This window comes from Bombina bombina, chromosome 1, assembly GCF_027579735.1.
Source record: "Bombina bombina isolate aBomBom1 chromosome 1, aBomBom1.pri, whole genome shotgun sequence".
Lineage (NCBI taxonomy): Eukaryota > Metazoa > Chordata > Amphibia > Anura > Bombinatoridae > Bombina > Bombina bombina.
Window position 1 is genome coordinate 958233440 of NC_069499.1, and position 16924 is coordinate 958250363.

At 39.2% G+C, this 16924-nt stretch overlaps 1 protein-coding gene across 1 annotated transcript in view; it reads right to left on the minus strand.

The window, feature by feature from the left end:
* Positions 1 to 8879, minus strand: part of LOC128652378 (androgen-induced gene 1 protein) — a gene marked incomplete at its 3' end in the record, with an annotated part of 53054 nt that extends 44175 nt beyond the window's left edge. Inside the window, 1 exon segment of the mRNA XM_053705333.1 lies at positions 8532 to 8879. Coding sequence (XP_053561308.1) covers positions 8532 to 8687 — 156 coding nt within the window.
* Positions 8880 to 16924: the final 8045 nt, after the last annotated feature.

The following is a 16924-nucleotide window of genomic DNA, read 5'->3' on the forward strand; positions in this document are numbered from 1 at the left end:
ATTATACCCCCTCCAGACTTTCACAGATGTTTCCTACAACATCCCCTTTATGCTGGAGAGAATGTGAACAAAGAGGCTCAGATATACATATATGGTGGGACTGCCCAAAATTAAAGCCCATTTGGAATCAGATATCTAACCTTTGCTCTATTCTTGGACTGTCTGTCCCGCTCACTCCTGAAATTGCTCTACTACATATGTTCCCACGAAATGTCCCGACTCCCCTATCTAAACTGATAATCTTTGTTCTCGCGGCCACGAAATTGGCGTTAGCGAGAGCATGGAAGCAGTCCCAGCCCCCAGATATTACAGCTGTCACCTCTATAATGCAGATATATGCCAAAATGGAACAAAGTTTCTATTTTAACATGGATAAAGAAGAACTCTATTGGCAAATTTGGGAGCCCTGGTTTAACTACCAGGAAGACCGTAGACAAACATGCAGACACGATGCGGTCCCTGAACATCCCCATTAACATAACTAAGCTTTAAAATCTGATGGTAATCTGCTACCTAGCTGAGGACCCTCGCCTACTCCTTATCTTTAAAGTTTGACCAATACCCTCCCCCTTACTTCTCTATCCCCTCTCCTTTCCCCTCTTCCCCCCTATAAAATGCGACCTGTTACTCCCTGCCCTACCTTTTACCCTTCTCTCATCTCACCTTTCTTGGAGCAGCCTCCCCCGTCTGGAGATGCGCACTACGGTTAATGGAAGAAATATGTTAACAGCTATCTTTTGGCTGACTTCCTGAAGCCTCTATAAGATTTAGTTAATATTTATGACTAGTGTATTACACTAGTCTCCACATTTAAGATTTATTGATAACTATTGCTTACTTTATGTAACCTCCTAAATTGAGGAGACTGTATGTATGTATGTATGATATAATTTCTTGATGGTCCCTGTAGACAGTCTTATGTCTATTAAGCGAATATTGTTTGACATATGTTTGTAAAAGAAATGAACCTACTGCTGTTATTAAGTTTATTTTGCAATAAAAATTACATTGAAAAAAAAAAAAAAAAAAAAAAGGAAGGAAAATTCTTGATCCCCGGGCTCCCATAGGACACTCGCTCCCCACAGGTGGCGAAGCAACAAAGTCAAAACCGTCCCTGAAGAACTACTCCAGAAAGAGAGGTCTGACAGGAACACAGGGGATCGAATCCCCCCCACAATAATCCCTAACAGTCCATTAAGACAAATATAGAAAGGGAACAACGTCATGCCGAAGGCTTAGCCTCGGCTGACCATATCACCCCCACCCCAAGTCAACAAATACCAGAAGGGGGACTGGAGGGCATATCACAAGATCTCAGGAAAAAACTTCCTGTCCAAAGATAAAACAGCATCTCGGAGCTGCACTGGCGATTACACCAGAAACTCAAGTCTAGATCCAACTCTGAGGATCAAAAAGACGAGAGAAAAACCCTAACAGTCTATTAACAGCCGAAGGTAAGAAACCAGAAGCTAAGACCCAAGAGCTACTGTAAATTCTGGAGCAGGGTACTGCCACATTAAACCCCAGATCCCAAAAGGAAACCTAGGATCAGAACGAGGTTCGCAGGAAGATACGGTTCCTAAGAACCAGATTAGCTCAAAACGACGAAGTAGGAAGGAACATCCTTCTCCTGAACAAAAGGAGATAACCTTACATTCTCAGACAAACAGAAGTAATATAAGCTCTGCTTAGCAGTCATCGAACCCAATTAGGATGGGAATCCCCCCCCTCTTGGGACCATACACCAACCGTGGAAAGAAATTATTCCCACAGTGCATTAGATACCGGGAACACGACTCCAAAAGTCACCCGAAAACTTCCCTCTCTCTATGAAAGACAAAATCAAGACAAGACAAAAACAGCCCCAAAAATAAGTCTAGCTCCTGCCTCTAGGACTCCTAGATCCATTAGATCCCACAAGCACCATCCAAGATAAAGCTTAAAAACAGGTCCAGCCTGTACTCTAGTATAGGTGACAGCGAGGAACCTGGACCGGAAGCTAGAGAAAATAAAAAAACTCCCTCTTTTGGGTACTAATTAAATCGGTTTCTTCCCTCTACACAAAACAGGTCCTGCCAGTCACCTAGGATACAAGGTATCTGTCAAAACATTCAATGGTTAAACAGAAATTCTTATTAAATTCCAGCAATGCTAGAAAAACTGAGAATAAACAAAACTAAGGAATATAAAATAAATCCAAAAGCGGGGCAACAGGGGTAAAAGTATAAAAAAATAACTTATTACTTCATTAAAAAGTATAGCACAGAATAGGATCAAGAGGCCAGTGCAGCACCAGTCTTATGCGTTTCAGCTTGCGCCTTCCTCATAGACCATGCTGCACTGACCTAAACAGTCTCATTTTATACATGATAATCCTAGGACGTTAGAATCTACAAGGAATATAAGCTCTGTGGCTTAAAATTTGTCTCAAAATTATCGGGGAACCATCACCCCGGACAGAGATCGAAATGCTTCCACCGGAAGTCTACAACAATATCGACCATCTAAGTCTTAAAAATCCCATGTGACAAAACGTCTTTCTAAGAATTTCTTTAACAACCCAGAGCTCTAAAACGGAATAGAATGCAAAAGAAAATAGGCAAGTGCCCAAATATGTTAAAGGGACATAATACCCAAATATTTAAACAATTGAAAGTGATGCAGTATAGCTGTAAAAGCGGACTAGAAAATATCCCCTGAACATCTCTATGTAAAAAAGAAAGATATTTTACCTCAAAAGTTTCTCAGTAGCCACATCCCATTGTAAAGGACTTCTAAGCAACAAATCAGTATGTCTGTCCCGGGACAGCAGAAGGAGCGAGCTTTCGTGCACACTCATCTTATTTCTTTACTTAATTTTTTTATTACTTAACTATCATGCCCCCCACTGAGGGTGTAATCTCTTCTGCTGGCTGTGTTTACTTAGGCTTGTCAATAGCGTATACGCCAGTATCAAAACTTTCAGTATAGGTTGGGAAACCACAAGCTAAATCAGCTATTTCAAATGCTGAAATATGAGTAAAGGAGCTACTTGCAACCAATTTAATACACTCTAGCAGGTAAAAAGGATCATTGGGTATAATTTAAAGGGGAGAAAGTTTTTGGGTGAACTGTCCCTTTAAGTGAAATCTCATGAGATCACAGTAAAAGAGTTCATGACCTCTGCACTCTTGATGCCGATTGGCTGCTGTTCATTTCTTCATTTTTTTATTTATTTTTTTAGCTGCAGCCGAGTATAACTTTTTACACAGAACTTACTCTGCTGAGCTGAGGAGATTGTGAGGTAAAATATCTTCCTTTTTTACATAGAGATGCTCAGGTGATATTTTCCTGTCAGCTTTTTACAGTTATGCTGCATCAGTTTCAAGTGATTTAGCATACGAGTATTATGTCCCTTTAACTGAAAAGGGAGCGTGCAAACAAAACCAGGTCCAGCCTGTCACACAACAATCCCCAATAGGAACTGGGATTCTAATAAAAAATAAAACAAAATGAAAACAAGACGATAAGGAATAGGAACACCAATCCTCTCCACTCGTCTATTCAAGATCGTTATCTGATTTAGACGACTGAGATTCAACTGATGGATCAGTACTGGGAACCTCTAACATCGCCAAAACCTCTCTCAGAAGCAAACACAGGCGTGCCAATCTAAATGCTATGCTCTCCGCAGTCGGAGGATTCAAGTCCGTAGACTCCGATCCTGGAGGTTCTACCTCTGAAGCATCAGAGGAAACCGCATCCCCAGAGGAATGATCGGACACAATCGTCATTTTACACAACGGTTCTTGGTCAGGAGAACCTGGAGTAAGCCTTCATTTGCGCAGCAGGAAGAGGTAGCATCGCTAAGGCCGTAGAGATAGCCATGCGGAACTGCGTAGTAACTTCTGGTGGAAACAAACCCCTCACTGGCAAAGGGGGAGTGGAACTCGGGAAAACTGTATATGTAGGAACAGAAGAATCTAGGGAACAAACCTCACTGGATTCAGAATCCTCAGAGGCGGATGGCTCAGTGGTCTCTGACAACCCAACATTGGATGACGAGAACACCCTATTACGGCATATGGAACATAATTGAGAGGGCTGGGATACCTGGGCCTCCTCACAATATACACAGGTATTAAATTATGTCTTGGAGAGATACCCCTGCAACATATCAGAATTCTCCATAACTCGCCAAAATTATATTATCAAAAGAGAAAAAACAACTGGCACCTTATACCCTCAATGGCTGGGGCACTTACCACCTCCTATGACCCAGACAGGTAGAGAAGATGCTCCTCTCCGCAGACACCCAGTTAAAAATCGGAAGCGGGGAAAAATGTGACCACTCCTGGTCACATGGTGCTCATGCAGGACCGCCCCTGCTAAAAAAAGCACGAAAGCTTAATAAAAACTGTGCAGCTCTCAAAATGAAAGTAACCTGTACGTTCCGTATCAGCCAAAGAGCCCAAACGTTCTTACACATAAGCAGTCAAAATCATAACAAACATCATTAAAAAATCCCCATTGTTCAATAACCCCCCCTAAGGTGATATTAACCCTTGATTCCATAAAGATAAAGGAGTCCCACTGAGACCCTGTCTTCTATCGTTAACATATGTATAAAAATGAAACGATCTTACCAGAATCTATGCCATGGAACAGCGACATGGTCCTTCAAGGTTGACAGATTGTAGCAGCGTCTCTGACATGGACTTGATCGGAAAAAAGCAAGCAGCGAAACTCGTCAACGCAGATTGCTTAAGGAGCTGTTAATACGAGTCTGGATGGCTTTGCAGAAAGACTCTCCATGCATCTCCAGACTAACTTTCATCAAAGCTCTCACTGAGAGGCTGACAAGACTACTTAAAACTCCAGTCCCATTCCGAAGGGTACTACCCCCCATAAGAGACTATTCCGAATTTTCCGACACTTCTCTGAGATCCTCCTGTGACGAAAGGCAAAGAATGGCTGGGGGGTGAGGGAAGTTGGGGAGATATTTAAGCCTGTGGCTGGGGTGTCTTTGCCTCCTCCTGGTGGCCATGTTCTGTATTCCCACAAGTAATGAATGCAGCTCTGGACTCTCCCTGTATTTAGAAGGAAAAGGATGCATATATAGCACTCTAAGCCCAGACTAGTAGGCAGGAATTACCAAATAGGGTGAAAACATAACTTTTATTGAAATAAAATGTATTAAAATAGGGTCACACACAATTAAAAAATCCAGGATATTAGCATTGTGATCATGTGTATAGGTGGTATGAGAAGACAACAAATATGGCCTTTAAGTATGGTCCTCAATACCACTGTATAATAACAGATTGTCCGAAATACGCTCCCACTATCAAAAATAAAGCAATGTTATAATACAATATTGTGAATAAATCACCATACATGTACTATTGATAGACAGTACTGATTGATTATTCAGGTTAGTCTACAGGTGTGTATGAAGTGCTTGAATACGTGTCTTAAATAGCATAATAATACCATGCCAGTTTTAAAGTGGAGATGATATACATCCTGTATTATATGCTGTTTAAGCGTTCTCACGCTATGAATAATATAAAGTCAAGACAGACTGTTGTCTCAAGATAGCACCATATAGTGATCAATATAATAGTAACAGACAATTCAATACAGGTAGCCCTCAGTTTACGCCAGGGTTAGGTTCCAGAAGGAATGGTTGTAAATCGAAACCGTTGTAAATTGAAACCCAGTTTATAATGTAAGTCAATGGGAAGTGAGGGAGATAGGTTCCAGGCCCCTCTCAAAATTGTCATAAGTAACACCTAATACATTATTTTTAAAGCTTTGAAATGAAGACTTTAAATGCTAAACAGCATTATAAACCTAATAAAATCACACAACACAGAATATATCATTAAACTAAGTTAAATGAACAAAAACATTTGCTAAACAGCATTATAAACCTAATAAAATAATCACACAACACAGATTTCACTTGCATTTTTCTGCAAACAGTTCTTTCTATGCATTCCAATCTGGACTGATTTATAGACAGGAAGATCTTGTTCCTTTGAAATCTGCTCGATAGCTCAGGTCTGGTTAAACTGATTAATTTCAGCTTGCTTTGCTGCAACACAAGCGGACAGCTCCACCTACTGGCTATTTTAATAAATGCACTGCTTCTCAATGCTTTTCAATAGCAGTCACGTGACTGGAAAAAAGGTTGTTATTCTGAAACGGTGTAAATTGAACTGATGTAAAACTAGGGCCACCTGTATGTGTTATGAAAACAGTAACAATTGTATCATCCAGTGGGTGGATTATATTCCCAATAACACTACTGGCGATCTGATGTTGGAAAGTTAAAGTTGCTGCCTGTTAGTCACACTAGTGATTGTAACATCGGTAACGACGCTCTAAGAGCCAATAAGTAAGATAGTGTTACTCCCAACAGCTGCTTTCAGGTTATCAAGCAGTAAAAAGTAATATTGTGCTAGGTGTGTTGCGCTTATACACATGAGTCAAAGTGCATAGACCAAGTTCTTGTTTAAATAATACTCTCAACGGCTTGCTAATGATCATGCAGCATTTGGTATTGTCGTGCTGTATATGATATGCTTAAACACATGTATCTATCTAGTGGCATTGCAATACCATGCCAGTAGAAGAGCCAGTAATATGCACTGTGTATATGGACTAATAAGCGTCTAATCCTCTGCTAATGATATTCTGTCAAGAGAAGGTATGATCACAAAAAGGCAAAGTAATTGTTGCCTGTGTAGTTATGGTTACAAAGTAGCGTGTGACTGCTATAGATACGGTAGCGAAATACTGATTTATTCAACCAACCTGTGATATCGTCTTGATAAATGAGTATTGGTCAATTTATAATGGTAGGAGCATGTGTCTCAATGGAGACAGGTAATATCACTTATGACGCTAATACCCTGAGTTAAAAGAAGGAGCCCCCCTAGTGCTCTGTACAGTCCCCCTACTAGTCTGGGCTTAGAGTGCTATATATGCATCATTTCTCCACTCTCTTACATATTTGTTCTCTTGCACCTTGCTGCCAAACTCCATTGTAACTATACGGTAAAGAAAAATCAAGAGTACGCACAAACAGAAAAATAAATTAAAAAAAATGTGTTTAATGGCACTGATTCTTTATCAGAGCACAGTTCAACAACAATTGCACATAACTTAAACATTAAGAATCTTTTATTTTTATTTTATTTGCAAACATAAAATAATTTTTCCTAAAAAAAATAATAAAAAAAAAAAATACTGCAATTGAATCTGTGTAAGTTTTTGCTTGGGACCATCAGTGCTCTGTGGGCTGGGCCCTGGAGCTACTATAACTATGTGTTTAATATAGCTCTGCAGTGTTAGTTGATAAAATGATATGGTCTAACAAATTAGACTAGAGCATGTAATTTTATCACAGTAGCATTCACATTTTCTTGCTGCAAATCAATAAGCATGATAATAAACCCATGGGTTGACTCACATGGTTGGGAATTGTAAGTGAATGTGTGTGCAATCACAAGGCGCATCTTTATTTGCTTAAACACACAAATCTGAATTTAGGCCCTTCACTTATTCTGAAAATATAAGAGTCAAAATTAGATTCAGATAGACCATGCAATTTAAAGTAACTTTCCAAATTTACTTCTATTATCTAATTTGCTTTGTTCTCTTGGTATCCTTTGTTGAAGGTAGGCTCAGTAGCAGGAATGCACTACAGGGAGCGAGCTGCTGATTGGTGGCTGCACATATGTCTCTTGACATTGGCTCATCTGAGGTGTTTAACTTCAAGTAGTGCATTGCTACACCTTCAATAAAGGACATCAGAAGAATGAAACAAATTTGATAATAGAACTAAATTGGAAAGTTATTTAAATTTTCATGCTCTAGCTTCTAGTTTCTCAACCTGCAGTATGTGTACCCCTGGGGAAATTGAGTCATTGGCAGTGGGTACTCTAATGATTTCCATTATTAGAGTCAATCTGAATCATAAAAGAAAAAATTGGGGATTTATGTTTCTTTAAAAGGGACTCTTCCTACAAACACATTACTGGTATGTCTCACTGCTTTGCTGGTTAGCCCCATTTTTTCCCTATAAAATAATGGCCTGCAGTTTGTTTTCTAGTGACCTATAATTTACAACATTTACATGAGTTAACTAGAACAAAATTATACACATTACTAAAAAGTATCTGTATTATAAATGTAATGCAAATTAATCAGGGCAATTTACTAAATGAATCAGTTGCAATGGTAACCAAGTCAATCGTCTGCATACAGCCTTATGCATATGCAAGAAACCAGCAACTGTGCATACACCAGTATTCTCAAAACTGCAAAAAGCAGTGGAATAGAACAATTTCAAAACAATGTAAATGCTTAATTTTTAATGTATGCATTTCTGCCTGTAACTTTCTTTACATTTTCAGTGGATGGGTGGGCTACTATATTATTTATGAGTTGTCATTCATTTCATGGGAGCCCTGCAATATGCATTAAAAAATACACTTCATTCCATAGGGAGCTTGTAAGGTCACCGAGGTGTCAAATCTCACCTGATTAATAAAAGTCAGGTATTTCCACCTGCCACCATACGTATGTGCCCCATGGTCTAGCGCTGTTCCCGTCACTTCAAAATTTTGCCAAACACCGAAAATATTCCACCCCAAAGCGCTAAAGTGAAATAGCAGCAACACCAGTGGCGCAGCCATCTTGGTGCCCCCGCTGATATGCAGGACTGTACCAAATCGGAGGTAGGGCCACCGATGCACTTTGGCTTCAGAACTGGGTGAGGCTATGAAAGCGCTTTTTTTCTTCAGAAAAACAAAAGACGGGTTACGTAGTGATCTGAGCGACAAAGCTGTTTTGTCACCCCTCTCTCATCTTTGGTTTTGTCTAGGTGACGTAACTTGTTCTACTGTATTTACAATGCCTGGTTGAGTACAATGGAATGGTTTATTTTTTATTTTTTTAAAATAAACTTTATTAATACTTTAGCAAAAGCTACAACTGGGACTCAAGATATTACATTTACCTGACAGATTATATTACTTGAATGGTATAAACACAATTGTGGATCCCATATATACTTATTGTTGGCCATCTGGCCCATAAAATACAAGAGACCAGCATATGTCCAGGACAGTAGCATAGTTGCCAATTATTGAAGAAAAGAAAAAAAAAATCATAGGGAACTCTGCAGAAGTAACAGGCAAAGCACTAATGGGGTCCCTAAAGCCATAGAGGAATAACATATCCTTGCCCTTTCATGGATATATAATATCCCTTTAGATAATATTATTTGCAGACATTCACTCAATATATATATATATATATATATATATATATATATATATATATATAAAAAAAATATATATATATATATATATATATATATATATACACATACCTCCCAACATTTCAAAATTCAAAAGAGGGCTCAGGAGGGACAGCACCCCAATACCCCCCCCCCCCCCCCCCCCGCGGCAAATCATTGAAATGGGGTGGGCAGGAGCAGGGACAGGGGTTAAAAAAAATCATATGACCAAAGTAATATAAATAAAATTCTAAATAAAGTCATATCTTTTAATACTCTTAGGCAGCAAATCAAACACAAGCTCAAACCACTGGTATAGCTGTGTGAGCTCTGTATTTAATTAACCTTTGCGGAGACAATGCTAAATATTTTTAAAGTCAGCAAAAATGCACAGTAACACACTACATAGCATACACTTACACATGCACATACACACACACACTGCATAGCATACACTTACACATGCAGATACACACTACATAGCATACACTTACACATTCAAATACACATGCACACACTACACTGCATACACTTATACATGCAGATACACACACTACATAGCTTACACTTACACATGCAGATACACACACACACTACATTTTATACACTTATTCAGGCAGATACACACATACACTACATATCATACACTTATACAGGCAGATTCACACACTACATAGCATACACTTACACATGCAGATACACATACACACAATACATAGCTTACACTTATACATGCAGATACACACACACACTACATAGTATACACTTACACATGCAGATACACACACACACACACTCATAGTTGCCAACAGTCCCTGATTTCCAGGGACAGTCCCTGGATTTTGTTGTATGTCCCTGGATTTTTTTTGTCCCTGGAAATGTCCCTGAAAATCTCTTTTGCACAACATTTGTTGTTTGTATATATATATATAGTGTATTATTTAAATATAATTCATTCCTAATTGAATATTGTTATTATTATTGAATGGGTTCACATATTATTTGTCCTTCTAATTTTGATGCTTTGTTGTAAAAATAACCATATGCCCAGAATGTGTTCCAGAGACTGGGTAGGTGTAAGAGCTTGGTTCTGTAATCTGTATAATAAACTATGGATAAGTCTAAATTATACTATTACTATCAAATGGGTGTGTTTTGATTGTAGAACTGAGTGGGTGGAGCAGTTGAACAGTAGGTCATCAATACTCCAGTAACCCGCTTGCTTGCTCTGCTGCAAAGTGTCCCTGGAATTTTTTTTTAAATGTTGGCAACTATGACACACTACATAGCATACACTTACACATGCAGATACACACACACTACATAGCATACACTTACACATGCAGATACACACACACACTACATAGCATACAATTTTACATGCAGATACACACACACACACTACATAGTTTACACTTATGCATGCAGATATACACACACACTACATAGTATACACTTACACATGCAGATACACACACACCACATAGTATACACTTATGCATACAGATACACACACATACACACACTACATAGCTTACACTTACACATGCAGATACACACACACTACATAGCTTACACTTATACATGCAGATACACACACACATTACATAGTATACACTTACACATGCAGAAGATACACACACACACACTACATAGCATACACTTACAAATGCAGATACACACGCACTGCATAGCATACACTTATACATGCAGATACACATACTACATAGTTTACACTTATGCATGCAGATAAACACACGCACACCACATAGTATACACTTATACATGCAGATATACAGTTATACATACAGATACACACACACACTACATAGCTTACATTTATACATGCAGACCCACACACACTACCTAGCATAAACTTATACATGCAGATACACACACACTTATACATACAGTGAAGCTCTGCAGTATTGATCTGTTTTATTTGAGGTTAACCCTTGGAGTTCGACTGCAGCATTCATTTCCACTGATAAGTAATTCCTGGGATCACTTATGCACATTTGGAGTTGGGATTTAGTCTCCAATTGACTTTTTTGGGCATATCCTTTTTGCACTAACACATGTTTTTTTTTAAATGTATTATTGTTTGTGTTTTAACAGGTTAATCATTTTCTTTTTGTGTATTATGACATGTAAATATTTCCTAAATGACATAAGATATTGTTGTTTACACTTGGTCCCGTCCTTTCTCCAAACGGTCCCATATTAAGATGCAAATATTCCAAAATCCAAACTATTTTGAAATCCAAGCCTTACCAGTCCCAAACAGTTTTGATAAAGGGTTTTCTACATTAATTTATCACGCGTCCGCAAATGGGCAAATTTGCCCATCGCTGCACGTCTTACCCTTTCTCACGGTATAAGAACGAGGCTCCCATTGGAGCATATGGAAGCAATCTCTATTGAGTAGAGCACAAATATCACCGACTTGATACGATATGCAGCGTCGCCTGCAAAAGCCGGTGACGCCAAATTTTGCGCTTGTTTGGTATCACATATACGGCGTAACCTAGAAGTTATGCTTGTATATTTCTGCCTTCGGCCGTAGTTTTTTGGCCCATAGACAGGTATACCAAACCAGCGCAGTTTGGTATCCAATATACAGCGTAAGGACTTACGTGGCGAAAATGGAGAAATCTTACTCCATTTTCACCTCGCCACAAATTGCAGGCGTAGTAAGCCTTACGCTGTGTATTGGAGCCCCGTAACTCCCTAAACTACCTGCAAAATAAAACCTAACACCTAACGCATGCGCAATGTCTATCTACCTGTCAACCGCAAACTTCAAAATAAAACCTAACACCTAACGCATGCGCAATGTCTATCTACCTGTCAACCGCGATCCCCCGCCGCAATCCCTAATAAAGTGTTTAACCCCTAAACCGCCGCTCCCGGACCCCGCCGCCAGCTACATTATCTATATCACCCCCTAATCTGAGCCCCCTACACCGCCGCTAGCTACATTAAATGTTTTACCCCCTAATGTGAGCCCCCTACCCCGCCGCCACCTACATTAACTATGTTACCCCCTAATATGATCCCCCTACACCGCCGCCACCTATTTAAACTATATTAACCCCTAATGTGAGCCCCCTACACCGCCACCACCTATATTAAATTATTAACCCCTAATCTAATCCCCCTATACCGTTGCCACCTATATTAAATTATTAACCCCTAATCTGACCCCCCTATACCGCCGCCACCTATATTAAATTATTAACCCCTAATCTAATCCCCCTATACCGCCGCTACCTATATTAAATTAATTAACCCCTAAAATACTAAAATATCCCTACCACCAAACCTAAGTCTAACCCTACAAATAGCCCTGAAAAGGGCTTTTTGCGTGGCATTGCCCCAAAGTAAACAGCTCTATTACCAGCCCTTAAAAAGGGCTTTTTTCGGGCTATTGCCCTAAAGTAACCAGCTCTTTTACCAGCCCTTCAAAGGGCTTTTTGCGGGGCATTGTCACAAAGTAATCAGCTCTTTTGCCTGTAATCTAAAACCGCTACACCGCCGCCACCTATAATAAATGTATTACCCCCTAATCTAATACCCCTACACCGCCGCCATCTATATTAAATATATTAACCCCTAATATAATACTCCTACACCGCCTCCACCTATAATAAATGTATTAACCCCTAATCTAATCCCCCTACCCCGCCGCCACCTATATTAACTATATTAACCCTAATTATATTAGGGTTAATATAGTTAATATAGTTATTATATTATATATATTAACTATATTAACTCTATCTAACTCTAACACCACTAACTTAATTATTATTAAAATAAATCTTAATAATACTAATAATATTAACTAAATTATTCCTATTTAAAACTAAATACTTACCTATAAAATAAACAATAAGATAGCTACAATATAATTAATAATTACATTGTAGCTATTTTAGGGTTTATATTTATTTTACAGGTAACTTGGTATTTATTTTAACTAGGTACAATAGCTATTAAATAGTTAATAACTATTTAATAGCTACCTATTTAAAATAATTACCAATTTACCTGTAAAATAAATCCTAACCTAAGTTACAAATACACCTACACTATCAATAAATTAAATAAACTACAAATATCTAAACTAAAATACAATTAAATAAACTAAGCTAAATTACAAAAAAAAACACTAAATTACAAAAAATAAAAAAAGATTGCAAGAATTTTGAGCTAATTACACCTATTCTAAGCCCCCTAATAAAATAACAAAGCCCCCCAAAATAAAAAAAAATTCCCTACCCTAATCTAAATTACAAAAGTAAACAGCTCTATTACCAGCCCTGAAAAGGGCCTTTTGTGGGGCATTTCCCCAAAGTAATCAGCTCTTTTGCCTGTAAAAAAACAACAACCCCCCCATTACAACCCACATACCCCTACTCTAACCCACCCAATCCCCCCTTTAAAAAACCTAAGTCTAACCCCCAAGTGCTCCTTACCTGTCCTGAAGACCGGCAGAGAAGGTCCTGTTCAAGGCGGAGAAGTCTTCTTCCAGGCGGCGACCTCTTCTTCTTCCAGGATCCAGCCGGCGTGGAGCAGAGGAGTTGAAGACAGATGACCGCTGAGCTTAAGACCGTCCATCTGGAACTGAAGACCGGCGATGCTGGAACTGAAGATCGGCGACGCTGGAACTGAAGACCGCTGGAACTGAAAACCGGAGCCGGAACGTGGAGGATCCTCTTCATACGATCGCCGCCGTACACTTAATAGGAATTCAAGGTACACGATTAAAGATGGCGTCCCTTGAATTCCTATTGGCTGATTTGAGCCTTCAAATTCAAATCAGCCAATCGGATGCGAGCTACTTTAATTCTATTGGCTGATTTGAATAGCCAATAGAATAAGAGCTACTGTAATTCTATTGGCTGATTAGAATAGCCAATAGAATTACAGTAGCTCTTCCAGCGGTCTTCAGTTCCAGCGTCGCCGATCTTCAGTTCCAGCATCGCCGGTCTTCAGTTCCAGATGGACGGTCTTCAGCTCCGCGGTCATCGGTCTTCAACTCCTCCGCTCCGAGCCGGCTGGATCCTGGAAGAAGAAGAGGTTGCCGCCTGGAAGAAGACTTCTCCGCCTGGAACAGGACCTTCTCCGCCGGTCTTCAGGACAGGTAAGGAGCACTTGGGGGTTAGACTTAGGTTTTTTTAAGGGGGGATTGGGTGGGTTAGAATAGGGGTATGTGGGTGGTATATGACCAATATATAGTTGGGTTGTGGCAGAATGATGCTGAGTGCATTCATTTAACTAGATACAATATTAAACCACATCTTGGTAAAATATGAGCTATAAATTCCATCATCCACTTTCATATATTAAATAACTTTAAACAGTTAGATCTACTATCAAATAACTTGCCGCTAAGGCAAAGCCTAAACGCCAGGCTTATACTTTCCACTGATAGGAGTACTAGCAATATTACAGCTAAGGTCACATTTATTATTGGATATATCATACCACTGACCCAGGAGCATGGGCCCCATACCCCTAGGCCAAAGGCTAAATGTGCAGCTCCTTAACATGCAACATAAGAATATGGCTAGTATAGGGAGGATAAGGGGCTGATAAATATGTATATAAAATGTGACAGTATAACTCAGGTCTAAGGGTTACTTTAATAATGCAAATAGACTTATATTGAGCCTCTAGTTCAGTAACAGGACATACGTTAGCAACTTTAACTTTAGTAGTCTGAGACATAACGATATCAGTTTGAGACTTATATGAAAAGATTTTAACATTCTAACAGTAGCCAGAGCTGTGTAACTCAGGGCTGAGTAACTGACCTCAGACATAATGTATTACCAAAAGGAAAACAGAGCACATATTCATATTATTAGAGTCTTCAATATAAAACCTGGCATAACAGTGAGTAATAACATGAACATCATAGATATATACAGTAAATAAGTAACTGCTGAATGCATAATCATGTAAATAGGAAATCAGGCAGGCAGTCCATCATATATTCTAGTACCTGAACATAAGTATATTAACAAATTACCCAATTATAGATATACGATCCTAACATAGGGTTTTAGATCTTAATGAGTACCCCTAGCTTATTGCATATATTCTAGATAATAAGCAGCAAAAATATTTTAATTTACTGACAATAGCTAAAGTTGTGTAGCTTAGGAGTGAATAACTGACCGCAAGCAAAGTATATTCACATATTCATTTTATCAGAGTCCTAAATATAAAACCTGGCATAACAAAATAATGACAATAGGAACAAATGCAAAACTGAATAGAAAGTTCAAAGTCTAAAACAGAACCTATATCGAAATCTTCTTTTCATGGCCGGCAGAGTCAGTAGAGTTAACCTATTCCAAGCTTGTAAGCTGAAAGACTAATGCTGTTCTTTATTCCCAGTTTGTGTGCAGAGAAACTGGCCTCATTCTTCTTCTGCTGCCAGAGGGGCCGCGGAGCAAATGCAGCAAAAGCGGTAGGGCTTTTCATGACCACCTTCCCCCGCAAATGGGAGAGTCTCTGTGACTCTGGCTTAGTAGTCTGCATGTGTGCCAACTTAGTGTTAGGGCTCTTCATTTCCAATTTTTCCCCCACACAAAGAGGTAGCGATCCGGTCTCCAAACTGCCGCTCCTGTCAGCCAAATTACACCTCCGCTGAGCCAACGTAACTGCAACTTGGTCCAAGGGGTCGGCCGCATCCCACATGGACCAGGTCTGCTTCTCCCCATCCTCTCTCCAGCTGTCTGCAGGCAAAGACACCGGAGAGTTCAAAGAAGTAAGAGGCACAGGTAAGGAGGTCGTTACCCTCCCAGCCGTGTATGGTGCAAACCAGCTCTCTAAGTCTCTGAGTACAGCCCCTTCAAAATCTAAAAAGAGGGCCCGTATGGTCTTTAGAGTGTCCTCCATAGTGAAAGGTAGCTTAGGAAGTCACTGACGGCACTCATCCATAAATACCTGTAATCTATGGTAGTCACTCTCCCTCAGATGTCACAGGTATAATAAGCTATCCGTGTCGATCGTACTTCTGTTGGCTGGTATCTCCGGTCCAATTTTAAGGGGTACACAGCGGGTTTATCTCTGCTGCAGTAGATTACCACGTGGTTGAAAAGATGGCCGTTCACACGCAATCTGTGAACCATGTTTACTAATGTATCAAGTATCTTCTATAAAGCAAACTTTTCTGGGCTCAAAAGCAGACGGTAGAAGCCACAAAAGTTAATATAATATCTGGAGTAAATTATAACTGGAGCAGATGGTCGTAAAGGCAGATTTAATGTACTATTTCAGCAGAGCTGAAGTAATATGCGACCGATCTGTTTCTTAGCTCGCTCGCCCCCGGGCTTTGTTATTTTATTAGGGGGCTTAGAATAGGTGTAATTAGCTTAAAATTCTTGTAATCTTTTTTTATTTTTTGTAATTTAGTGGGGGTTTTTTTGTAATTTAGTTTAGTTTATTTAATTGTATTTTAGTTTAGATATTTGTAGTTTATTTAATTTATTGATAGTGTAGGTGTATTTGTAACTTAGGTTAGGATTTATTTTACAGGTAAATTGGTAATTATTTTAACTAGGTAGCTATTAAATAGTTATTAACTATTTAATAGCTATTGTACCTAGTTAAAAT